Genomic DNA, 19,277 nt, shown 5'->3' with positions numbered 1-19,277 from the left:
TTTTGTCAGTGTCTGACATGAGGATGAGTCACGGCCATTGCTTGACCAATTTGTCTGAGATTCCTTTTTAGAAGTCTTGTGATTGCATTTTTATCTTCTAATAGTATGATTATACTAGTTTAGCTTAGGTTTGGGATTTTAAAGTTGAGACACTTTCCCAAATACATTCTTTGATCAGATAACTATCCACTCAGAGGAGATAGGCCTCTGGGGGCATTGGGACCTGGGCTGTGTTCAGTCTGGTCAAGCCTGATGAAGGCAGAGGTAGAACCAGAGAAGCCGAGCCATCTTTGTCAGATCTTGTGCTTAGGGTGCAGCTGTGTAAATACTGCTGGGATTGTAGGCATGACTTAGGAATTTTTGTGTCATTCACAGAAAAACCCTACAGTGTGCTAAGAGCCGTTACCCAGCATGCTTTGGGTTGACCCAGAATGTCCCCCAGAGGCTGTGTTGAGGTGAGGCCTTGGGAAGGCAGTCAGATCCTGGGTGCTGCACTCATTGTGGATTCATCGCTGAGGATCAGGAGTTGAGCGTGCTGTTAGCATGCGGGCCCTGGTCAGAAGAGGCATCCCTGTGCCTGACCTGGAAGGAGGGATGGTCTCCCCCTCTGCCTCCTCCTGTCCCTCTGCTTCCTGGCTGCCATGACATGAGCAGCTTGCTCTTGCTGGGCCCTCCTCCTTGCCATCGCTGCCCCTGGGGGGGAGGGGGGTCTCGTGTGTTGTGTCCTAGCAGCAGGAGAGCGAGGAGGATGCAGGAAATTTGCCAGAATGCAGTCTCAGTCACTCTGAACCCAGAATATTCATGCAACATACGTTGACCTAAATTATTCTGTAATTTAGAAATTCTAGCTATTGAAAAATAAATGTTCAAGGGCTGGCCAGATAGCTCAGTGGACTAAAGCACCTGCGTAGGCAGAGTGCACCTGCTGGGATTCAATCCCACCCCCACCCCATGCTGTGCTGGCCCCGCCCCCAGGGCTGGCTGAGATGGGTGATTGAGACTAGGCATGGTGGCACATGCCTGTAATCCCAGTACTTGGGAGGCTGAAAACAGGAGAATCACTATGCATCTTATCTACGTAGTGGACCCTGCAGACCCTGTACCAAATACATTAAAAGATAAATGAATGTTCGGCATTTAATTTTGACCCTAAATGCTCGCTTTAGATCAGCATATCATCGCTGGTGGCGAGCCTTTTGCTCATCTTCATTGCTGACTAGCAAGGCACTCTGCTATTCGAGCCCTTGTGGCTGGCTTACCCTCCCACTCACCTGCTGTGAGTGTGCAGTTTGCTCCCAGCTCAGGGCTGTCGCATGTGAAACTGCTGGCACGTTCAAGTGCAAGTCGTGGCTCCCTTACGGCTGTCTTGTCTTGGATAAATACACACGAGTAGGATTTCAGGGTCTCAGGGAGAGTACATTTCAGCGATAAGACATCGCCAAGCTGTGTTCCTGAGTGCTGGTCCTGCCCTCACTCTGCCAGCGTGAGAGCTCACGAGACTCCATAACTGTCATTAGTCCTTCTGCCTTTGGCCCTGCTCGTGGCTTACAGTCGGATTTTGGTGGTCATCATTTGTATTTACCTGGTGTGTAATGGTGAAAATATCTTTTCTTGGGTTTATTGGTCTTTTATACATTTTGTTTTGATTCTTCTGTCCACTAAGAAAAAATTAGGTTGACCTCTTCTAGAGCTTCTGTATCTTGGATACAAGTTCTTAGTCAGATATATATACTGGAAATATTTTGTCAGTTGCCTTTTCCTTTTTTTAACCACATATTTAAAAAGCAAAAGTTTAATTTTCCTTCTTTTTTTGTACTGAACATTGAACTCAGGGCTTTCACCTGAGCCCCATCCCCAGCCCACTTTCTACTTTTTACTTTGAAACAGTCTCCCTGAGTAACTGTGGTTTGTTGCTCAGCCTGGGCTTGAACTGTGGAGCCCTGCCTCAGTTTCCCAGAGTGCTGGGATAGCAAGTGTGTGTACCACACCCCAGCCCCCGTTAGATTCTGAGGTAGGCTCTCGCTGTTGCCCAGGCTGGGTTCAGCCTTGTGGCCTTCCCGCGTCAGCTGCCATGGTGCAGGGGTCACAGAGGAGTTCACTTTAGTGCAGCTCAGTTTACCCAGTTGATAACTGATTGGTACTTTTTTAGGGTAAGAAACCTTGGCCTATCACTAGAGGTTTTCTTTTATATTTTCTTTTAGAGATTTTTCTGTCAGCCTTGGCTTGGGCCTGACCATTTTGAGTTCATTTTGGTGTGCAGTAGGAGATGAGGACTGAGGTTCCTAGTTTTCAGTGTGCGTGTCCAGCTGTTCTGAGCTGTTTATTGGGGAGACCATCTTTCTCCCACCCCGCCTGCCCGCCCGCCCGCCCTTACCCTGGCCTGACTTGCTCTTGGTCTGATTTATGTATCTCTTCTTAAGCAACTTGCGGTTGCTTTCTTGTGAGCATTAACATGTTCTTCTTGATTTTAATTTCAAAAAGAAATCTTTTACCATTCTTTCTTATTGCAAATTCCATTCCTGCTGTGGGTCGCAGTTCATTTATATGAGTATTCATGTTCTCAGGTGCAGATCCTCTCAGTAGCCAAGCTGAACGTAGATGTTTCTGCCGTGTGACTCCTGACAGATCAGCACCCCCGGCCTCCACTCAGCGCGCTCTTAGTGTGCCGGCATTTCAGCAGGGGCAGTAATCAGATCTACAGATCCATATGCGATACCATATCTCAGACCTTCTGGAAGACCAGGTTGATTATGTCTAGGCTTTCACACTTGTCACTTGTCATCGCTGCTTATTCCAAGATGTTAATTAGATTAATTAAGCATGCTTCTTCCTGTTAGGTGTCACGCTCTGCTCTGCTCTGCTGTATCCTGCGCTGTGGACTGCAGCGTCGCACAGCCTAGCTTCAGGATGTCCCGGGGTCCCTGCGCTTGCCTGTTGTGCGCTCCCTGGGTCTCTAAGGAAATGAGTTGTCTTCTTTTCAGATTTAAAGTCTTTCTTATGTTCAAGACATTCCTATATTTTTTAACGTCAAATATGAGCCCCTTTTTCTTTCCTAGGAAAAAGCTTTTGTTCTTGAATTGGTATACGCCTTGCCTTTCTGCTTTTCCTTATGATTTTACTGCATATATTTGGATATCTAAACACTTATTTCAACATACTTTTCAAAAAATAGAATCATACTGGGTGTCTGCTTAAGTACTTTTTCCTTTGCTTGGCATTCTGTGTGAGATTCATTCATATGTGTAACTGTTATTCATATGTCTGTTATTTTATAATTTCATTGTATGAGTATTCCATAAATTATTTACTCATTTTAATTAGATTTAGTGAATTTCTAGATTTTGGCAATTAGAAGTCAAGTTGTGGGGCCTGTGCTTCAAAAAGGAGTTTTAGTGCTTTGTCCCAGGGCCTTGGACATTGTCAGCCCAGGGACAGGTTATAATGCTGTTTGAAGTTGTTCAGCCCACATCATCTCTTATGTCCTTGTCTGTGTGCTGGCCACGTTTGGGTCACCTCTTTCTGGGGGAGACACACCCCTGTGCATGGCCACAGCCAGCAGTCCCTTCTTGCTCCTTCGGGTGGCAACAGAGGGCAGAGGGCTCAGCGGATCTGTGCCCACCGAGGCCGCACCTAGGGTGCGTGAGCTGCCTTCTAGCTGCTGGCTTCTGGTATCCTGCGCCCCCGCATCCCTTTTTCCCTCCAGCCTGAGTGGGCTTCGCTGTCCTGCCAGCTCTCGCTCCTTGTGCATTAAAGACAGGTTGCGTTATGATTGGAGCATTTTGGTTGTTTAGTGCGTGGGTTGTTTGCAGTGTGCTGCAAACGTTCACTCCCAGTGGGTTGGTTGGTGTGTTTTTGTTGTGTTTGTCTCATCTCAGTGCAAACCCTGGCTTCTGAGTGCCGCTTCTGCCGAGCAGGGTGATGTGATTGGGAGTCGGGGGCGGCAGGGTTGGCGCCGAACCGACTCCGGTCCTCTGCCTTGCGTTGCAGAGTGACTCACCTCAGCTTTCTGCACCTAGATGCTCCCTTCTAAGAGCAGACGTAACAGCACCGTGCCCTCGCAGGAGGAGAAAATCTAACTGATGTCTCTCCGCTTTTCAGTGGCCCCGCTCATTTCCTGCCTCACGCCGCCTGCACCCCAGACAAATAGTTCTGCCTGGAGTGGGCGGCTTTACCCGCACATCAGGAGTGACTGCGCTGCTGCTCAGTGATGACCCTAAGTTATTTGTAGCAGACACTTAAATATTAAATTTTACTGAGTTTGTTCTCTATCCTGGAAGCTAGACTAGAAAAACATATTTTTATAGGGGACATAAATTCAGTCTCTGTAAAGTAAGGGAGGACTGTACTAGTTTATGACTCTGGGCTTTGTTTGTATCATGTTTCCGAGTGTTCACACATTACCCGAGGCCGTTGCTGGGAGTGGGGATGGTAAGGTGATGCCGCTCGCGGGCTCGGGGTTCTCACTCGGAGCAGCGGCTGGCCTGGAGAATCAGTCATCCAGAGCAAATATATCTTCTTGTGCTTCATGTATTTATTTAAATTCCGAGCAGTACATCTACTGCATGCATAGTTGGCTGGGACGACAAAGTTGCCCTCTCAGAAGACGGATTAGCCTGGAGAGGTTGCGCACATCTCCTCAGAGCAGATGAGGCGCAGCCAGCCCAGCCCTATGCTGTAGTCAGTGCACTTTCTCACTGGAAGCCTTGTATTTCTTAAATGATCATTTAATTTTTAAACAAAACATGTGCTAAGTATCTGATATGTATTCTGATTTTAATAATTTATCCTATGGAGTTCCAAGGAATCATTGATATCTTTTGTTAACTTACGAAAACATTTTCAAAAATAAAACTAAACCTGCTTGAACTTCAAACAATCATAATACTTTTAAAGAGTAGAAATTGTGTAGGAAAGAAGCTATATTCTGAGGCACACTGAATAAATAACTATGGCAGTGGGGTAAGAATGGTCGAGAAAACACAAGGGCTGATGACAGTGCGGGTGATGACAGAGCCTCACCTCCGCCAGTCAGAGCCAGACTGCAGGCAGATGCAGTGAGGGGGCTGCGAGGCGGAGGAGCTGGCCAGCAGAGGAGCCGCGTGCCGGCACGCGCACCTCCAGCCTTGGATCCAGAGACGGCGTGGCCGGCCGCGAGGGACCGGGTATAGGGCTCTGGTGCCTACTAGGTGCTTAGTAGGTGTTATGGCTCGTGTATAGGTGTCCCCCCAAAGCCTCAAGTAAGTCATGGGGTGGACTTACTCCTAGAGCTTGTGATTAACTCATGCTCTACTGGGATTATGGGTCTGAGTACTGCTGGGATTATGGGTGTGAATACTCCACCCAGCCTGGGGCGGACAGCCTGAATGTAATAGAAGAGACAAGGAGACAGACTTGCTCTCTGTTGCAATTACTCCTCCCTTTTGCTCTTGCTGTTTTGCTGCCTTCCACTGCCATGAACTGCTGCCCTCTGCCTTGGAGCCAACTGAGTATGGACTGAAACCGCCAGTAACTAGGAGCTAAGTAAACCTTTCCTTCCTTTATTTGGAGTGTCAGGTATTTGTCCCAGCAACAAGAGAAGAGTAACCAAGACAGTAGGGACCAGGGACTTTTTTACTTGCTAACCCTAACACAGTATCTGTTTCCAGTTTACTGCATATCAGTGTTTTGCTAGACACCAAAGGATGAGATGGATGGCTTTCCCCTCCCAGGGGCTTATAGGTCAGATCCCCAAACCTGACATGTAAGTCGTGCGTGTTGGATGAAGAGCTTTCAGCTGTCTTTGACCACAGCACTCGGTGAAAGGCGTTTGTACTAAAGTGTGTGGGCACATACAGACGTCCACATGGCCAGCATGAACTTCTGTAAAGTGCCCTCACTGGGTGCCCCACATGCTGAGACTCACTCTCGGAGCCCATTCTGGTTCACCTTGCACAGATCCATTGTGTGGCTGTCCTCGTGTGCTCTGTGGACACACTTGTGTGAAAACCAAGCTCCTAGTGCTTCTCTGGGGCTGCTTCAGCTGCTCCTGGTGTTACTTAGCTCATGTGACTTCAGTTGCCTATTTTGCTTTATCAACTGGAAGAATTACCTGTGGACTTTCAGTTGCAGTAGATGAGGATTTGGCTATCTAGCCTCAAACTCCATTTTCCCAACTTTCATCCTCCTAGTGTAGTAATGCTCAGTTTTTATGCAATAAATGAGTATAGTTTATAAAGATTTCTCAGTTCAAACCTCACACCTCTCCAGCTGGCTGAAAGTGCCCTGAAGGCATTCGAGGAACCAAAAAAAAAAAACCAAAACAAAAACCTTATATGGTGTTTGTAAGTAGGATCACAAGTCTGCATCTTGTACAGCAATTAATCTCTAAGAAGAATATATGCAGTGTATTATTTGTTGAAACTGTCTCATTGCTATATGTTTATCAATAAAACTTTGAAAAGAAAAAAAAAAAGATTTCTCATACAACCAAGCAGTGTATTCTGTTGCCTTTCTTTTAATTTTGAAGTTTTTCTGGAGTTCATAGCTGTATTTTTTTCTATTTTATTCTGTTCCACATATTGGTCCTGAATTTCTTCCTAAGTGCTTCATCATGGCTGTGACATGCCTGTAGCAAGTTTTTATTTTGTCCTCCAAACTCCATTCTATCAAAAAACTTCTGACCTGCCTTTGTGCAGAGCCCTGGCTTCCGAGCCCCCTCCTGTGGCCCGTCTGGGCCCTGCCATCAGCCTCCTGGCCTCGCCGCCCTCTTTCTTGGTCCACTCTTGTTTTTCTTCTGTGCCTTTTCATGCAAGTCCCAAAGAGAGAACATGGGGTAGTTTTTTTCTGCATGCATGGCTGTTTTCAAAGGCCCTTAGTCTCCCCTCAGCCACTGATGGGTGAATTAGCACAATTAGAATTTGGGAACACTTCTTCTTGGGATTGTGAGGCCTGACCCCTTGCCTCCGTGTGTTACCTCTGAGAAAGTCTCGTTCTTGGCTCTTCACATGTGACCCGCTTTCTCACCGTAGCCAATCTTCCTTAAGTTCTTGCTGTGTGCCATGCACTTTGCTACCATTATAGGTCATCTCCCTGAGATGGAGGAAATAAGCGCTATTTGCCATTAGCAGGACAGAGGCTGAGGCAGAGGGAGTTCAAGTGACTTGGAATTCGTGTGTGCTCTCGTCTGGGAGCTTCCCACTGAAGGGCCTGGGAATTGGCCGTCTAACTGGGGCTCACCCATGAGTCTCTGCTGTGTCTCTGGGCTTACAGTCCTGCCTGCTGCAGCTCGCAGAACAGCAGAAGGATCTGGAGGAGTCCTGAGTGAGCGCTCCGGACTTCCAGTCCACCCTCAGTCTCACACAGTAATGGCCCATTCTTCCCAGCATCCTTGAGTCCCAGGCCTTTCCCATTCACTTCCTCCAGTAAACATTCCTTTATCCCACCCCCAGCCCCACCCTGAGCTGCAGACTGCTGAGAGTGGGACCACTTGCCTGCGTGCACACACGCTGAAATAACCGCGGTGTGGGCCTCCCCCCCAGCCTGAGCACCCCGTTTCCAAGTCCAGGCCTCTGTGGATGCCACGGCCCCTGCTGACCTCTCCTCTGCTTCCCCTAGACACTGAGAGGAGTAGGAGCTCTCGCTCCCCGCCCGGCAAGGGACCCCTGTCCCAGCTGCTTGCAGTAGACTTGGGGGGATTACAGCAAATGAGAGCTCACTGGGTACTGAGTGCTCAGCTTTAGCAATGCTTAACAAATTATTTGGAGCAAATATTTAAAAAGATAAAGAGCCATGGTGTATGTGATAGTGCCTACTTACTGTATCTTCCTTCCCAGGCCAGTTCTCTGCCTAGCAGTGATCCGCGTTCTGCTGACAGCTGTCATTGCCGTGTGTGTTTTTATACTATTGCTATAGAATATTTATGTATAGATAACAAACTGTAATACTTTTCACATTTATGAAGCTTTATTAAAATCTCACCCTTCGTGTGGTCTTCTTCCAGCCTTATGCTTTGAAGGCACATTAGTATTGCTTCATGTAGTCCTTTCCCATCCACTTTAGAGTCTATGTAGGTCTTAGCCGCGTGGCCTAAGAGCTCACGTGGCCGCTGCATTGTAAGCTGTCTTCACCCCTTCGCTTCCACAGCCGTGGTGTGCCTCTCCCGTGTGTCGTGTGTCGGGAGCAGCTCTGCAGTTTGCACACGTCCTGAGGCCGGGGCCTCTGGCAGCAGGCCAGGGTCCGTGGAGCCCCGGGCCATGTTCCATCAGCCACTTGTCCTGTCTACCTAGCGAGCAGGAGTCGGCAGCACCACTGCTTCTGTGAGGAATTGCTGATTGAGGAGTTACTCGTCTTCGATTATAATAGATGCTGTGAAGCTGCTCTTCAAATAGATCGGGCCTCTTTTTACTCTTGCGATGAAGTGCATTTCCTTTTATCCAGAACAGTGTCTAGTACTGGTGGCCAAACTCCAGGACTTCAGTGTCCTGGCCTCTCCTGAGTGGGAGCCGTACGATCGCACTCACTTTCTTACCCTCCTTCTATGTCTTAGGTGTCTCATACGCTAGCCGAGCACCGTCACCCGTTATAGAGCTGTCCTGCGGAGAAGCCAGCCAGCCACGACGCGGCTGCTTGGAACGCTGTGTAGTCTTGTTGTGGGCTGTGCAAGAAGCGCTGTTTGCTGTTCTTGTCATTTAAAACTTGGCCCTTTTTTTTGGCCCATTAGATGAGTATGAAATCTAATTGAATGTGGTTTTAATTTGGGTTCTCTACATATTAGTGAAGCACTTCAGGTGTCCTTTTGCCTATCTGGTTATTTTTCTTACAAGCTCTAGGCATTCATAAGTGAACTCTAGGAGTTCATGAGTTTAGGGGCTGAAGAGTCTCTAAATATTCTGAACACTAATTCTTTGTCAGTTACACGCAAAGCAGAGTTTTTTCAAGCCAGAGGCATGATTTGTATTTATTGAACCACATAAATCCAATGTAATTTAATTTAGCAGACTGTTCCTTTAAAATATATATTTATTTATAAAATGATTCCCTAAATCAAGCTCATAAAAAGGTTCTCTTGTAACAGTTTTCAAATATTTCTTTTTATACTTGGGTTTTTTCTGGATTTTATTTTGACATGCACGTAAGTGTGCATTTTCTTCGTGTCTTTCTTTTTTCAGTGTGTCTGTCTCCCAGCGGAGGCTCTGGCCTGTTTCTGGAAAGAACAAATAGCAACTGTCCCGAGCTTTGAGACGCATGCGCTCCGGCCTGCGGCAGCCACACAGCCACTTCTGTCAGGCTCAATTTGGCCGAGTCAGCACTAGGAGGAATAAAGTACTTCGTGAGAGTGCGAGGCTTGGGGAGTGGGTGAGGAGGGATAAGGCAGCGGCCAGTAGAGCTGGGTTCCAGTAAAGCTTTTGACAGGTTGAATATTTGCCCAACCGTCCTCTAGGTGCATCTTTCATTCAGTGCTAACATTATGTAAGGAATTAGTAAATTTATTACATATAGTCACATATGATGTAAAACTCAGATGATTATATTTAATGTCATGTGTAATATTGCATGTAATATAAATTTATTGATTTTTATTTCTTGCTAGCCTCAGAGAAACCAGCTGCCCTCACTCTGCTTAAGCGGTCTCCTTTCGTACATAGTCCTCATCTGCAAACGTCACGATTCTGCTGATCGTTCCCTGGCTGGGCAGATGTTCCTGACATGGCAGCGTCTCGTGTGTCTGGTTTCCTTGTGCTGTCTGTGACTTTGGGGTCCTGTCTAACAGTATTTGTCTAAACCAGGCCATGCCTGTAATCCCAGCGCTTGGGAGGCTGTGGCAGGAGGGTCCCTGTGAGTTTGAGGCCGGCCTGCGCTACAAAGTGACTTCAAGGCCAGCCTGAACTATGTAGTGAGACCCTGTCTCAAAATGAAACAAAAAAGAAAAAAAGAAAAAAGAAGTTTGCTATTATAGTAATTAAAAATCTTCCTGAGTGTTCCCCCTCCGTTTTCTTGTGGTAATTTCAGGGTTCATGTTTAGGTCTTGGACCCATTTGGGTTGCTGTTTTTCTCTGTGAGGGGAGGAGCGTGGCCTCAGCCTTCTGCAGGCATCCCCGTTTCGCCCACACTGCTGCCTGAGGGGTGCTCCGTGCTTCACTGTGTGTGCTTGGCTGCTTTGCCAAAACTCAGTTGGCTCTGCGGACACGGGTTGCCTCCTGGCTTCTCTCTTCCCTTCCTTCCATCATGCTAGTACCAACTAATTTTGTTACTGTAGCTTTGAGGTATGTTTTCATATTGGGTACTGTTATGCCTGCAGCATTTTCTCCCTTCAGGAGTGCTTTGGCTATTCTGGGTAGGAGTCTTAGGTTGTTTCCTGTGTCTGTGAGGAGTGTCTTTGGCATTTGGATAAAAATTGCACAGAATCGATAAATTGCTTTGGGCAGTGTAGTCATTGCACAGTATTGGTATTTCTGGTCTGTGTACATGGAATGTGCTTTCATTTTTTGTGTAGAGTTTCTTTCGTTAATGTTTTATTATTTTCATTGTAGAGATCTTTTACTTTGTTGATTAAGTTTATTATTAAATATATTTGTGTAGCTGTTGTCCATGAGATTGCTTCAATTTCTTTTCAATAAGTTTTTTTTTTTTATACTGGGACTTGAACTCACAGCCTTGCACTTGCAAGGCAGGTCTGTGCCACTGAGCTTTATCTGTGACCCTCAGTAAGTTTATTATTAGTGTATTTGTTTATGTTGATTTTCTGTCCTGCAGATTTACTGAACTTGTTTCTAAATCCCACCAATGTTTTTGGTGTGGTGTTTTGGCTTTTCTCTGTACAGAATCATGTCAGCTGCAAACAAGGATCGTTTAGCTCCTTGCTTTCTGACTTGGTGCCCTTTGTGGTTTTCACCATGCTCAGTGGCTCTTGCTATGACCTCCAGCACTGAATTGAACAGGCGTGGAGAAAGTGGGCATCTGTGTTGATTCCAGCCTTTTTCCCCACTCAGTATGATACTGGCTTTGGACTGTAGGGGTCAGGGGCTTAACCCTTACATACCTAATTTGTTAAGAGTTTTTATTATAAAGGAGTCTTACTGGGTGCTCATTCTCTGTTGAACTGATCATATGGTTTTTGCCCTTTATCCTGTTTCTGTGTTGAATCACATTTATTGATTTGTGCACGTTGAACCATCTTGCAACCCTGTGATAAATCCCACCTGGTCACGGTGTGTTGCATTTCTGATGTGCTGTTGAATGTGGTTTGCGAGTTCTTTGCTGAGAATGGATCTATAGGTTGTGGGGTTTTGTTTTTGTTTTTGCTCAATCTAGCTTTAGGATCAAAGTCATGTCATCCTTGTAAAAAGAGTTTGTTAGCATTTCTTCTGCCTCAGTTGTTTTGATAGTTTATGAAGAATTGCAATTCTTTTTTGAATGTTTGTAGAACTTAGCACTAGAGCATTAGGTTTTGGACTTTGGTAGGTGGGAGATTTTTAATTATCACTTCAATCTCATTGTTCATTATTGGTCTGTTTAGGTTTTCTGATTCTTCTTGATTCAGTTTTGATAGATGATACGTGTGCAGAGATTTAACTATTTTTGCTTAAGGTTCCCAGTTGTTTAGCATATAATTGTTCATAATAGTTTCTTGTGGTCTTTTGTATTTGTGTGGTATCAAATGAAATGTCTTCTTTTTTACTTTTTCTTGATTAGTCTAGCTAAATGTCAATTTTGCTCACCCTTTGAGAAAACCAACTCTCTTTTTATTGATCTTTTGCAGTTTTTAGTTTTTATTTTATTTTTTTCCAATTTTTTTTTTATTGACAAGGCTTACAGGAACAAATTAAATATTTAAGATCAAAAGCCAAATTTTAGGTCTCAGTTGCTTATCCCATTCATTTGTATTCAGTGTTCCTTTCCCTAATGTCCTAACTTTGTCAAGAAACTAGTCAAATCTATGAAAATACCTCTTAACATTCAACATATATCAACATATTTCTGTTGTATGATACAAAGATTTTAAAACACTCAATTCATATCTCAAATACCTAATTCTGTCATAAGCAGCATGTTTCATTCTAAAATTCGGAGAAAGGTTATTTAGTAAACTCACTAAGACAGTCAATTTATGGCCAGCCAAATAGCTCAGTGGATTAGAGCGCCTGCTTAGGCAGACGCTGGGGGCTGGAAGTTCAATCCCTGGGCCTGCAGTGCTGACCCCACCCCGGGACACACTGAGACTGGGCATGGTGGCACACGCCGTAATCCTAGCGCTTGGAAAGCTGTAAACAGGAGAATCATTCCATGTCTGATCTATGTAGTGAGACCCTGTAGACCCTGTACTAAATACATGTAAACAAACAACAACAACAAAAAACAGTCAATATAGAAGACACACTTCAGTCTTTCCAATTTAGGAGTTGTCTGTATCTTGATCACATGGAATTCTGATTGGCCAAAATGTAAAAACCCAACAAACATTAAATTTCTTTAATGCTAAAAATAAATACAATACATGACCACTTTTGAGAAATGCTTTGTCAGAGATATCTGCTACTGCCTAGGCACTCCTTCTGGCAGTATACCTGGTACTTTTATCATAATTATGACGGTGGCCAGGTGTCCTGTAAACATTATATGGTCAGAAGCAGTTAATAAAAATGTTACTTAATATAGGCCAAATGTTAACTTTCCCAAAGTGTTTGAAGCTTTCGTGTGTGGATTTTGGTCTGTTCTTAGAAACATTATCTATGATTTTGTAGTTAACCCTAAAATATAAATCGATGATACTTCCAAGGCAAAGCAGAACCAGGCAGCCCCTGCGGCATCACTGAATCCTGACTAACACCGACGCTTCATAGTTCACAAGTATAAAGCACCTACCTACATGAGTTTAAAAATTGAACTGCATGAAAGAAATACAAAACTTTATATATAATAAACTTTTTTAAAACACAAAAATAACATCTGCCATGCTGACAGTGTGGCATATATGCACACGCAGAGGAAGTTCCACTTCAGTTACCCAGACGGCTTGTGTCATTTAGGGTAAGGAACACAGTGCCACCGAGTTCACTGATGGAAGAGCTGCGTGTTCAAAATATTTTACATACTAATGCTGTGATAGCTTCCGCATGTATCAGTGTCACTTATATTTTTTGTTCTACTTGATTAAAAGTGTATCTTAAGCAAGCAAATATTAAGTGCACTAAAACCCATAATTCAGAAATCTACGGCCTCATATAAAGAAATCAAAATGTACAAAATACAGTCATAAAAGCAAGTAACAGTTCCTGCCATGCAACATTTTAAACTAAAAACAACATAGAAATGCAGTTTAAAATGATACATTTATATTAACACCCAAGATAAAAAAGGTCAGCAGTAAGTTCTCCCAACACAAGGATTTAGAAGAACAAATGCATCCTCTTGGCTGGTACAGGGTCTGCGTCGCCCTTGCGGTCCACGAGAAGTCACCTTGTCTTCTGGCTCATGACATCAGCTCCTTCACAGATGTTTTTATGAAATCTTTTCTCTCATATACCTTCTTGCAAATCTGCTTCATTGACTTCCTTTAAATTAGCATTAGCCAATAATTTCTTTACTGTTTCCCGGAGCTCTTCATCTGTAGGTGGTTTCTTCAGTTTTTTAATTAAAGGGTCATCACTGAGCTATCCTCAGATTCACTTTCTTTTTTGGAACTGTTCTGATTCTTTGTGGTGCTGCTGACTTCACAGGAGCACTTTCTACAGACTTTTTACTTTTGGAAGTAGCTTTCTGTTTCGGCTTTTCATTTTTAGATGTCTTTTCGGTGGCTCCTCTTCACCTTCTTTATCTTCATCTGAAGACCCTTCCTTGTTTTTCTTTTCATCTTCATCACTGCTGGATTCATCCGACAGAATTTCGTTCTTTCTTTCTTTTTTTAACCAGGGATTGAACTCAGGGATTAACCTTGCGCTTGCCAGGGACGCGCTTATTCCCCTGAGCCATCTCCCCGGCCCCTTTCCAACAGAATTTCAAGGCACTTGCTTTGCTCTGCCATCCTTACATTCCCGAAGTATGTGTTCCTTTTTACTGCCTTTGCTAGAAGTGTTTTTAGATTTTGGCAGTGGTTTGCCTGATGGTTTTGGATGATTAAGAAGTTCAAGATCCTCTTCACCAGTTCACTATTTATACCTGATCTCTACAAATCAAGAACTTCACATACGCTCTTGAATATGGCATTGCTTACCTTTTTCAACATTTCTTCCCTCTTTGTATATCGTATGCTTCCTTTTTCAAGTGGAAAGCCACTGAACTGACCCACATTCTTCGTTAATGAAGACGCTGTGCCAGGTCTGTTGGACAGCAGTTTGTGTAAATTTCTTAGTTCATCTGTTTTTTTCTTACTTAAAAAGAAATGAATCTTTTCAGTTTCACACAGTTTCTGTCCTTTTCCTTGTGCAACTGTAAATGGTTCTCTTCCTAAGGAAGACACTTGCATTGTCAGCCTCTCTACTTTCTTCTCCCTCTTGCCTTCCACAGTGAGACTTTTCTTTCTCCTCCTCTTTGTCCTGGTCATCGTCTTCCTCCTCCTCCTCCTCCTCCTCCTCCTCCTCCTCCCCCCCCTCCTCCTCCCCCTCCTCCCCCTCCTCCTCCCTGGTTCGTCTGGCTCCTTCTCAGCACAAGAGAGCTTGAGGGGGCTGCGGGAGGCGGCGGAGGCCGACGCCAGGAAGAAGGCGCGCGGGCCGTTGTCTGGTGTGACGCTCGTGCCACGTGCTCCTTTTGTTTTATTTATGTGCTGCGATTTATTATTTCTTTCCTTCTCCTACTTTGGGGTTTGCTCTTTTCTGAGGGAGGCATTTATTGCCACACCTTCCCTCTCAGTGCTGCTTTTACTGTATCCCGTGGATTTTGGTAAGTTTTGTTATGATTTTCATTAGTCTCTAGAATTTTTTTGTTTCCCTTTCAATTTCTTCACTTACCATCAGCCATTTAAGAGTATGTTATTTGGTTTTCGGGTATTTCCATGTGTCCTTCTTCTCTTGTAGTTTTATTTCATAGCATAATTTCAGTTTGTGGCCTAAGGCAGAATCTGCCCTAAAGAATGTCCTGTGTGCTGAGGAGTCTGCATTCTGCTGCTGTTGGTGAACCCAGCTGTTGGACATTGGCTCCTCTGTGTCATCGTCTTGGGGCTAGTTTTTGTTTCCTGCCTGCATTTTCTGTTCACTAAGGAAAGTGGGCATTGACGTCCCCCACTGTTCCCGTGTTGCGGTCTGTCCCTCCTGTTAGTGCTAAGAAGACTTTTTTAGTACAGGGTCTCACAGATTGGACTCGTAGTGATCCTCCTGTTTTCAGCTTCCCCAGCACTGGGATCACGGGCGTGCGCCTGGGGGAGCGGCCAGCGCGGCATTTGGTACTGGGCTAGAACCCTGGTCCCTGCGCTTGCCTGCAGGTGCTTGGGCCGTTGATCTGTCTCGCCAGCTCACAGCTTTTCATTTAAAGTCTACTCTTTCTGATACGGTGCAGGTGCTCCTGCTTAGTTTTGATTTCCTTTTGTGTGGTGTTTCTTTTTTTAACCCTCTGCTTTAGGGAGTTTCTTAGAGGCAGCCAGTAGCAGAGCCTTTTTAGAAATCAGTCCAACCAGTCTATATCTTTTGATTGGTGAATTTAATCAATTTATATTAATTTTTTTGCTTTGTTTTTTGTTTTTTTTTTTTTTGAGATGGGATTTCACTCTGTAGTTCAGGCTGTCCTCAAACTCATGATCCTCCTGTCTCAGCCTCCCAACTGCTCAGAATGTGGGTGTGCACCCCCACACCTGGCCTAAAGGCTATTATTGACAATGGTGACCTTCTGTCATTTTGTTCATTGTATTCTGCTTGCTTTCTGTGTTTTTTGTTCCTTCCCACCATTTTACCATTTACTTCTGCAGTGTGGTGACTTTCTGTCATTGTTTGGTTCATGCATCTGTCCTTCTAGTGAATTTGCCTGTCCACACACTGCACGCTGGTGAGCCTGCCTGGATTGGCAGGCCGACTCCCTAAGATCTCTGGTAGGGCTGCTCAGCTGCTGCTGCTGAACTGCCTCAGTTTCTACCTAGCCGAACCAGACTCTTTCTCCGTCGTTCTGAGGGGTGATTTTGCTGGTTATAGCATTTTTCATGGCAGTGTTCTTCCCTTCAGCATTTCGAATATATTATCCACTCTTTTGACCTAAGGTTTTTGCCGAGAAATCTGTGAGTTTAACGGAGTCTCGTATGCGTGGCTCAGTGCTTTTCTCCTGCCTTTCATCTGACTCTTTGTCCGGCACCTTTGTGTTCTGACTAGAAGACACCCCTGTGGAGGTCCCCTTCTGCCAGACGCCCCTGTGGAGGTCCCCTTCTGCCAGACGCCCCTGTGGAGGTCCCCTTCTGCCAGACGCCCCTGTGGAGGTCCCCTTCTGCCAGACACCCCTGTGGAGGTCCCCTTCTGCCAGTCTAGGTGGGCTGGAATCTGGATACACATCTCTGGGTGGGTGGGCGGTTTCCAGCTGTCACCCCTTGGAGCTGGTTTTGTTGCCTGTCCCCTCTCTTCACCTTCTAGACTGTCTGTGGTGTGTGCATTTGTTCGCTTTATGATGTCCTGTGACCCTCCAGGCTTGCCTAGTCCCCGTCCTCCTTCCTCCCTCTCTCCCTCGTCTCTTCCTTCTTCCAGTCTGATGAGTGAGTTAATGCACCTGCCCTCGGGTCCCGTCAGTGTTTGTTCCAGTCCGCTGCTGAGGCTCTCTGTTGTAATACACATGGCGCTGATGGCTTTAATTCTGAGATTTCTGATTTTTTCTTCAGAGTTCTCTTTGCTGAATTCCTCATTCATATTCTAAAATGTTTTCATTTTACTGTTAATCTGTATTCTCTTACAGTTCACTGTGTTTCCTTCAGATCATTATTTTAAATTCTTCAGAATTTAATTCCATAGATTTTCTTCAAATTGGAATCTACTGATTTTTTGGAGAATTACTGATTTTCTTGGAGCTGTTGTGTTCTCTTTCGTGTTTCTTATGCCCTTAATATCTGTACATCTGCCATTCATTTGTGTGTGTGTGTGTGTGTGTGTGTGTGTGTGTGTGAGACTGGAGGCTGAATCCCAACCTCCCTAGCCCTTTTTTAATTTTTTTTAGTTTGAGACAGGCTTTCCCCAAGCCGCTGACTTGCCCAGTCTGGGCTTGCTGGGTTTGAACTTGTGTTTCTCCTGCCTCATCCTCCCAGAGTGCTGGGATCTCAGGCATCCATCCGCGTGCATTGTGTTCATTTCCTCCAGTTTTTTGGAGCTGCATTTGGAGGAAGGATGCCTCCACTTAGATGGGGTCCAGGATGTCACGTGGGAGGTTGCTTTGGCCTTGCCTGTAGGGGAGGTTTGCAGCGTGGTCCCTGTGTGGCCCCTTCCCTTGGTGCTGGGGGCTTCAGTCTTCAGTAGGCTGCAGCAGTCCACGGAGGTCAGTGCTTACCTTGCAGTGGGCGTGGCCTCCACTGCTGCCTCTTTCTGCTCCACAGAGTCCAGCCCTGATGGTATTAGTGTGGTATGTGACAGGGAGCAATCTGCCTCCAGGTGCTCAGGGCAGCACAGGGAACACTCCAGCTATAGGCCCCAGGCCATGGCTGTGCAGAGACCTCCTCCAGGGCGCCCAAGGTGGAGGCAGAAGATCCAGCCGGTGCACCGGCAGCCACAGTTCTGGAGCCCTTCCTGGGCTGCATCCTCTCCTCAGTCCCCAGGTGAACACAGGTGGTGCTGAGTTTGTGGCCTGGTGACGTGGATGCTTTAGAACACGAAAGGGAGTCTTCCCTGGGGGTTGTAGGGTCAGTGCAGGTGGTTTGAGGCCTGCGGTGCTGTTAGCTGTGTTCGTGGACCGGGAGTCCTGTCTGTGGGTCCCAGGGGACAAGCACAAGTCAAGTCCTCTGGCACCAGAGCTGTGGTCCAAAGGCCGTGGGTCCCCGAGATGATGCTCCCAGGTGTTGCAGCAGCCAGGGCAGAACTTTACCAGGTCCTGGTGCACCAAGTGCAAGTGGTACGGGCTAGTGTAGTCTGGAGTGTCCCTAGGCCGTACCATGTGGGTGCTCGGGTGCTGCTTGTGACACCCTGGAGCAGAAGAACACAGGTGGGTTCCTCTGGGTCCCCAGGCCAAGCTGAGTGAGCACAGGCTTTGTGTCAGTGCCAGCGTCACAAAGCTGGGACTGGGAAGGGGCCTGGTCTGGGCTCATCATGAAGCAGGGCCTCGTCCCGAGGACATCCCAAGCCCACTGGGCATGGCGGACAAGGATTTACTGGAGGTTAGGCCGCTGCCGTCCTGAAGCTGCAGGGCACGCTGAGACCTCGGAGGTCACACATCGGCACTGGCCCCTAAGCCAGCATGCTGCCTGGCAGTGAGCAAGTGAGTCTGGGCTGGGCAGGCCCAAAGCAAGGGCCCTCAGCAAGCAGAGGGCACTTCCAGAGCAGCAGCTCTCCACGTGGGCTTAACGCTTGCAAGCCCCCACGATCCCCTTGGGCTTAGTCAGGACTACTCTGCCGGGCAGATGGACAGGGTTGGGGAGCTGGGCATTGTGAATGGGAGCCCTCGTCCTCTTCCCACCTGCTCAGGGTTCCCATGGCCTCTGGCCGCTTGGCGGGCTCCCTCAGGACGCCCCGACACATGGGCACACCCTCACCCCTTCAGCAGGTGCTGCCATTTTTTTCCTAAGCTGCCACCTTGTGAACACTGAAGACAGAAAGCGAATGTTCCCTGGAAATAGGGTGTCCAGAGCAGGAGAGGCTGCTGTGTGGTGGGGACCCATCACAGCTGTCAACAGGCCCATTGCTCTTTGCTGTCCCCTCAGCCTTGCTTCAGGGCCTCCCCACCGCCACACAGCATGCCGGCAGCGCAGCCCTGCCGTGTTTGCTTCCTCAAGTGAGGAAATGTGAGCTCTGTGGTAAGAATTCACCAGATCCAGGTCTTAGAGCAGCGAGCTCAGGACTTCCTAACTCGAGGAAGGTTAACCCGTGTGACCCCAAAGCAGTGTGTGCCCTAGAATCCTGCGGAAGAGCCAGCCTCCTGCAGAACACAATGGGCCTTAGGCAGCTCGGTCTCACAGGTGGCCCAAGGCATCTGAGGCCAGTGTCCCCTGGACAGGTGCTCGCCTTGCCAGTGTAGGTGACAGCTGATGCGACAGCTCTCAGTGTCACCCAGCCCACCTGCCAGGACAGTGAATGGTGACAGACGCAGGGCACAGACTCCGTGCCTCTGTGGGCTTCCTGCTGCATGTGCCAGGTGACGCTGAGGCCCTCGAGGACAGAGGAGCACGGCAGCCTGCTGCTCTCCAAGCACAGACC

General features: G+C 46.7%; 1 protein-coding gene and 1 pseudogene across 1 annotated transcript in view; one reads left to right on the top strand and one right to left on the bottom strand.

Annotated features, from left to right (window-relative positions):
• Slc41a2 (solute carrier family 41 member 2) overlaps positions 1-7,299 on the top strand; it is an 83,778-nt gene extending 76,479 nt beyond the window's left edge. Inside the window, exon 11 of the mRNA XM_023718221.1 lies at positions 7,249-7,299. Coding sequence (XP_023573989.1) covers positions 7,249-7,299 — 51 coding nt within the window. The remainder of the gene's footprint in view (positions 1-7,248) is intronic.
• Positions 7,300-13,447: 6,148 nt separating this feature from the next.
• LOC101560917 overlaps positions 13,448-19,277 on the bottom strand; it is a 16,743-nt pseudogene continuing 10,913 nt past the window's right edge.

Source organism: Octodon degus, unplaced genomic scaffold (genome assembly GCF_000260255.1).
Source record: "Octodon degus isolate 3935 unplaced genomic scaffold, OctDeg1.0 scaffold00004, whole genome shotgun sequence".
NCBI classification, from domain to species: domain Eukaryota; kingdom Metazoa; phylum Chordata; class Mammalia; order Rodentia; family Octodontidae; genus Octodon; species Octodon degus.
Note: the sequence above shows the minus strand (reverse complement) of the source record. Positions and strands in the feature narration are given on the sequence as shown.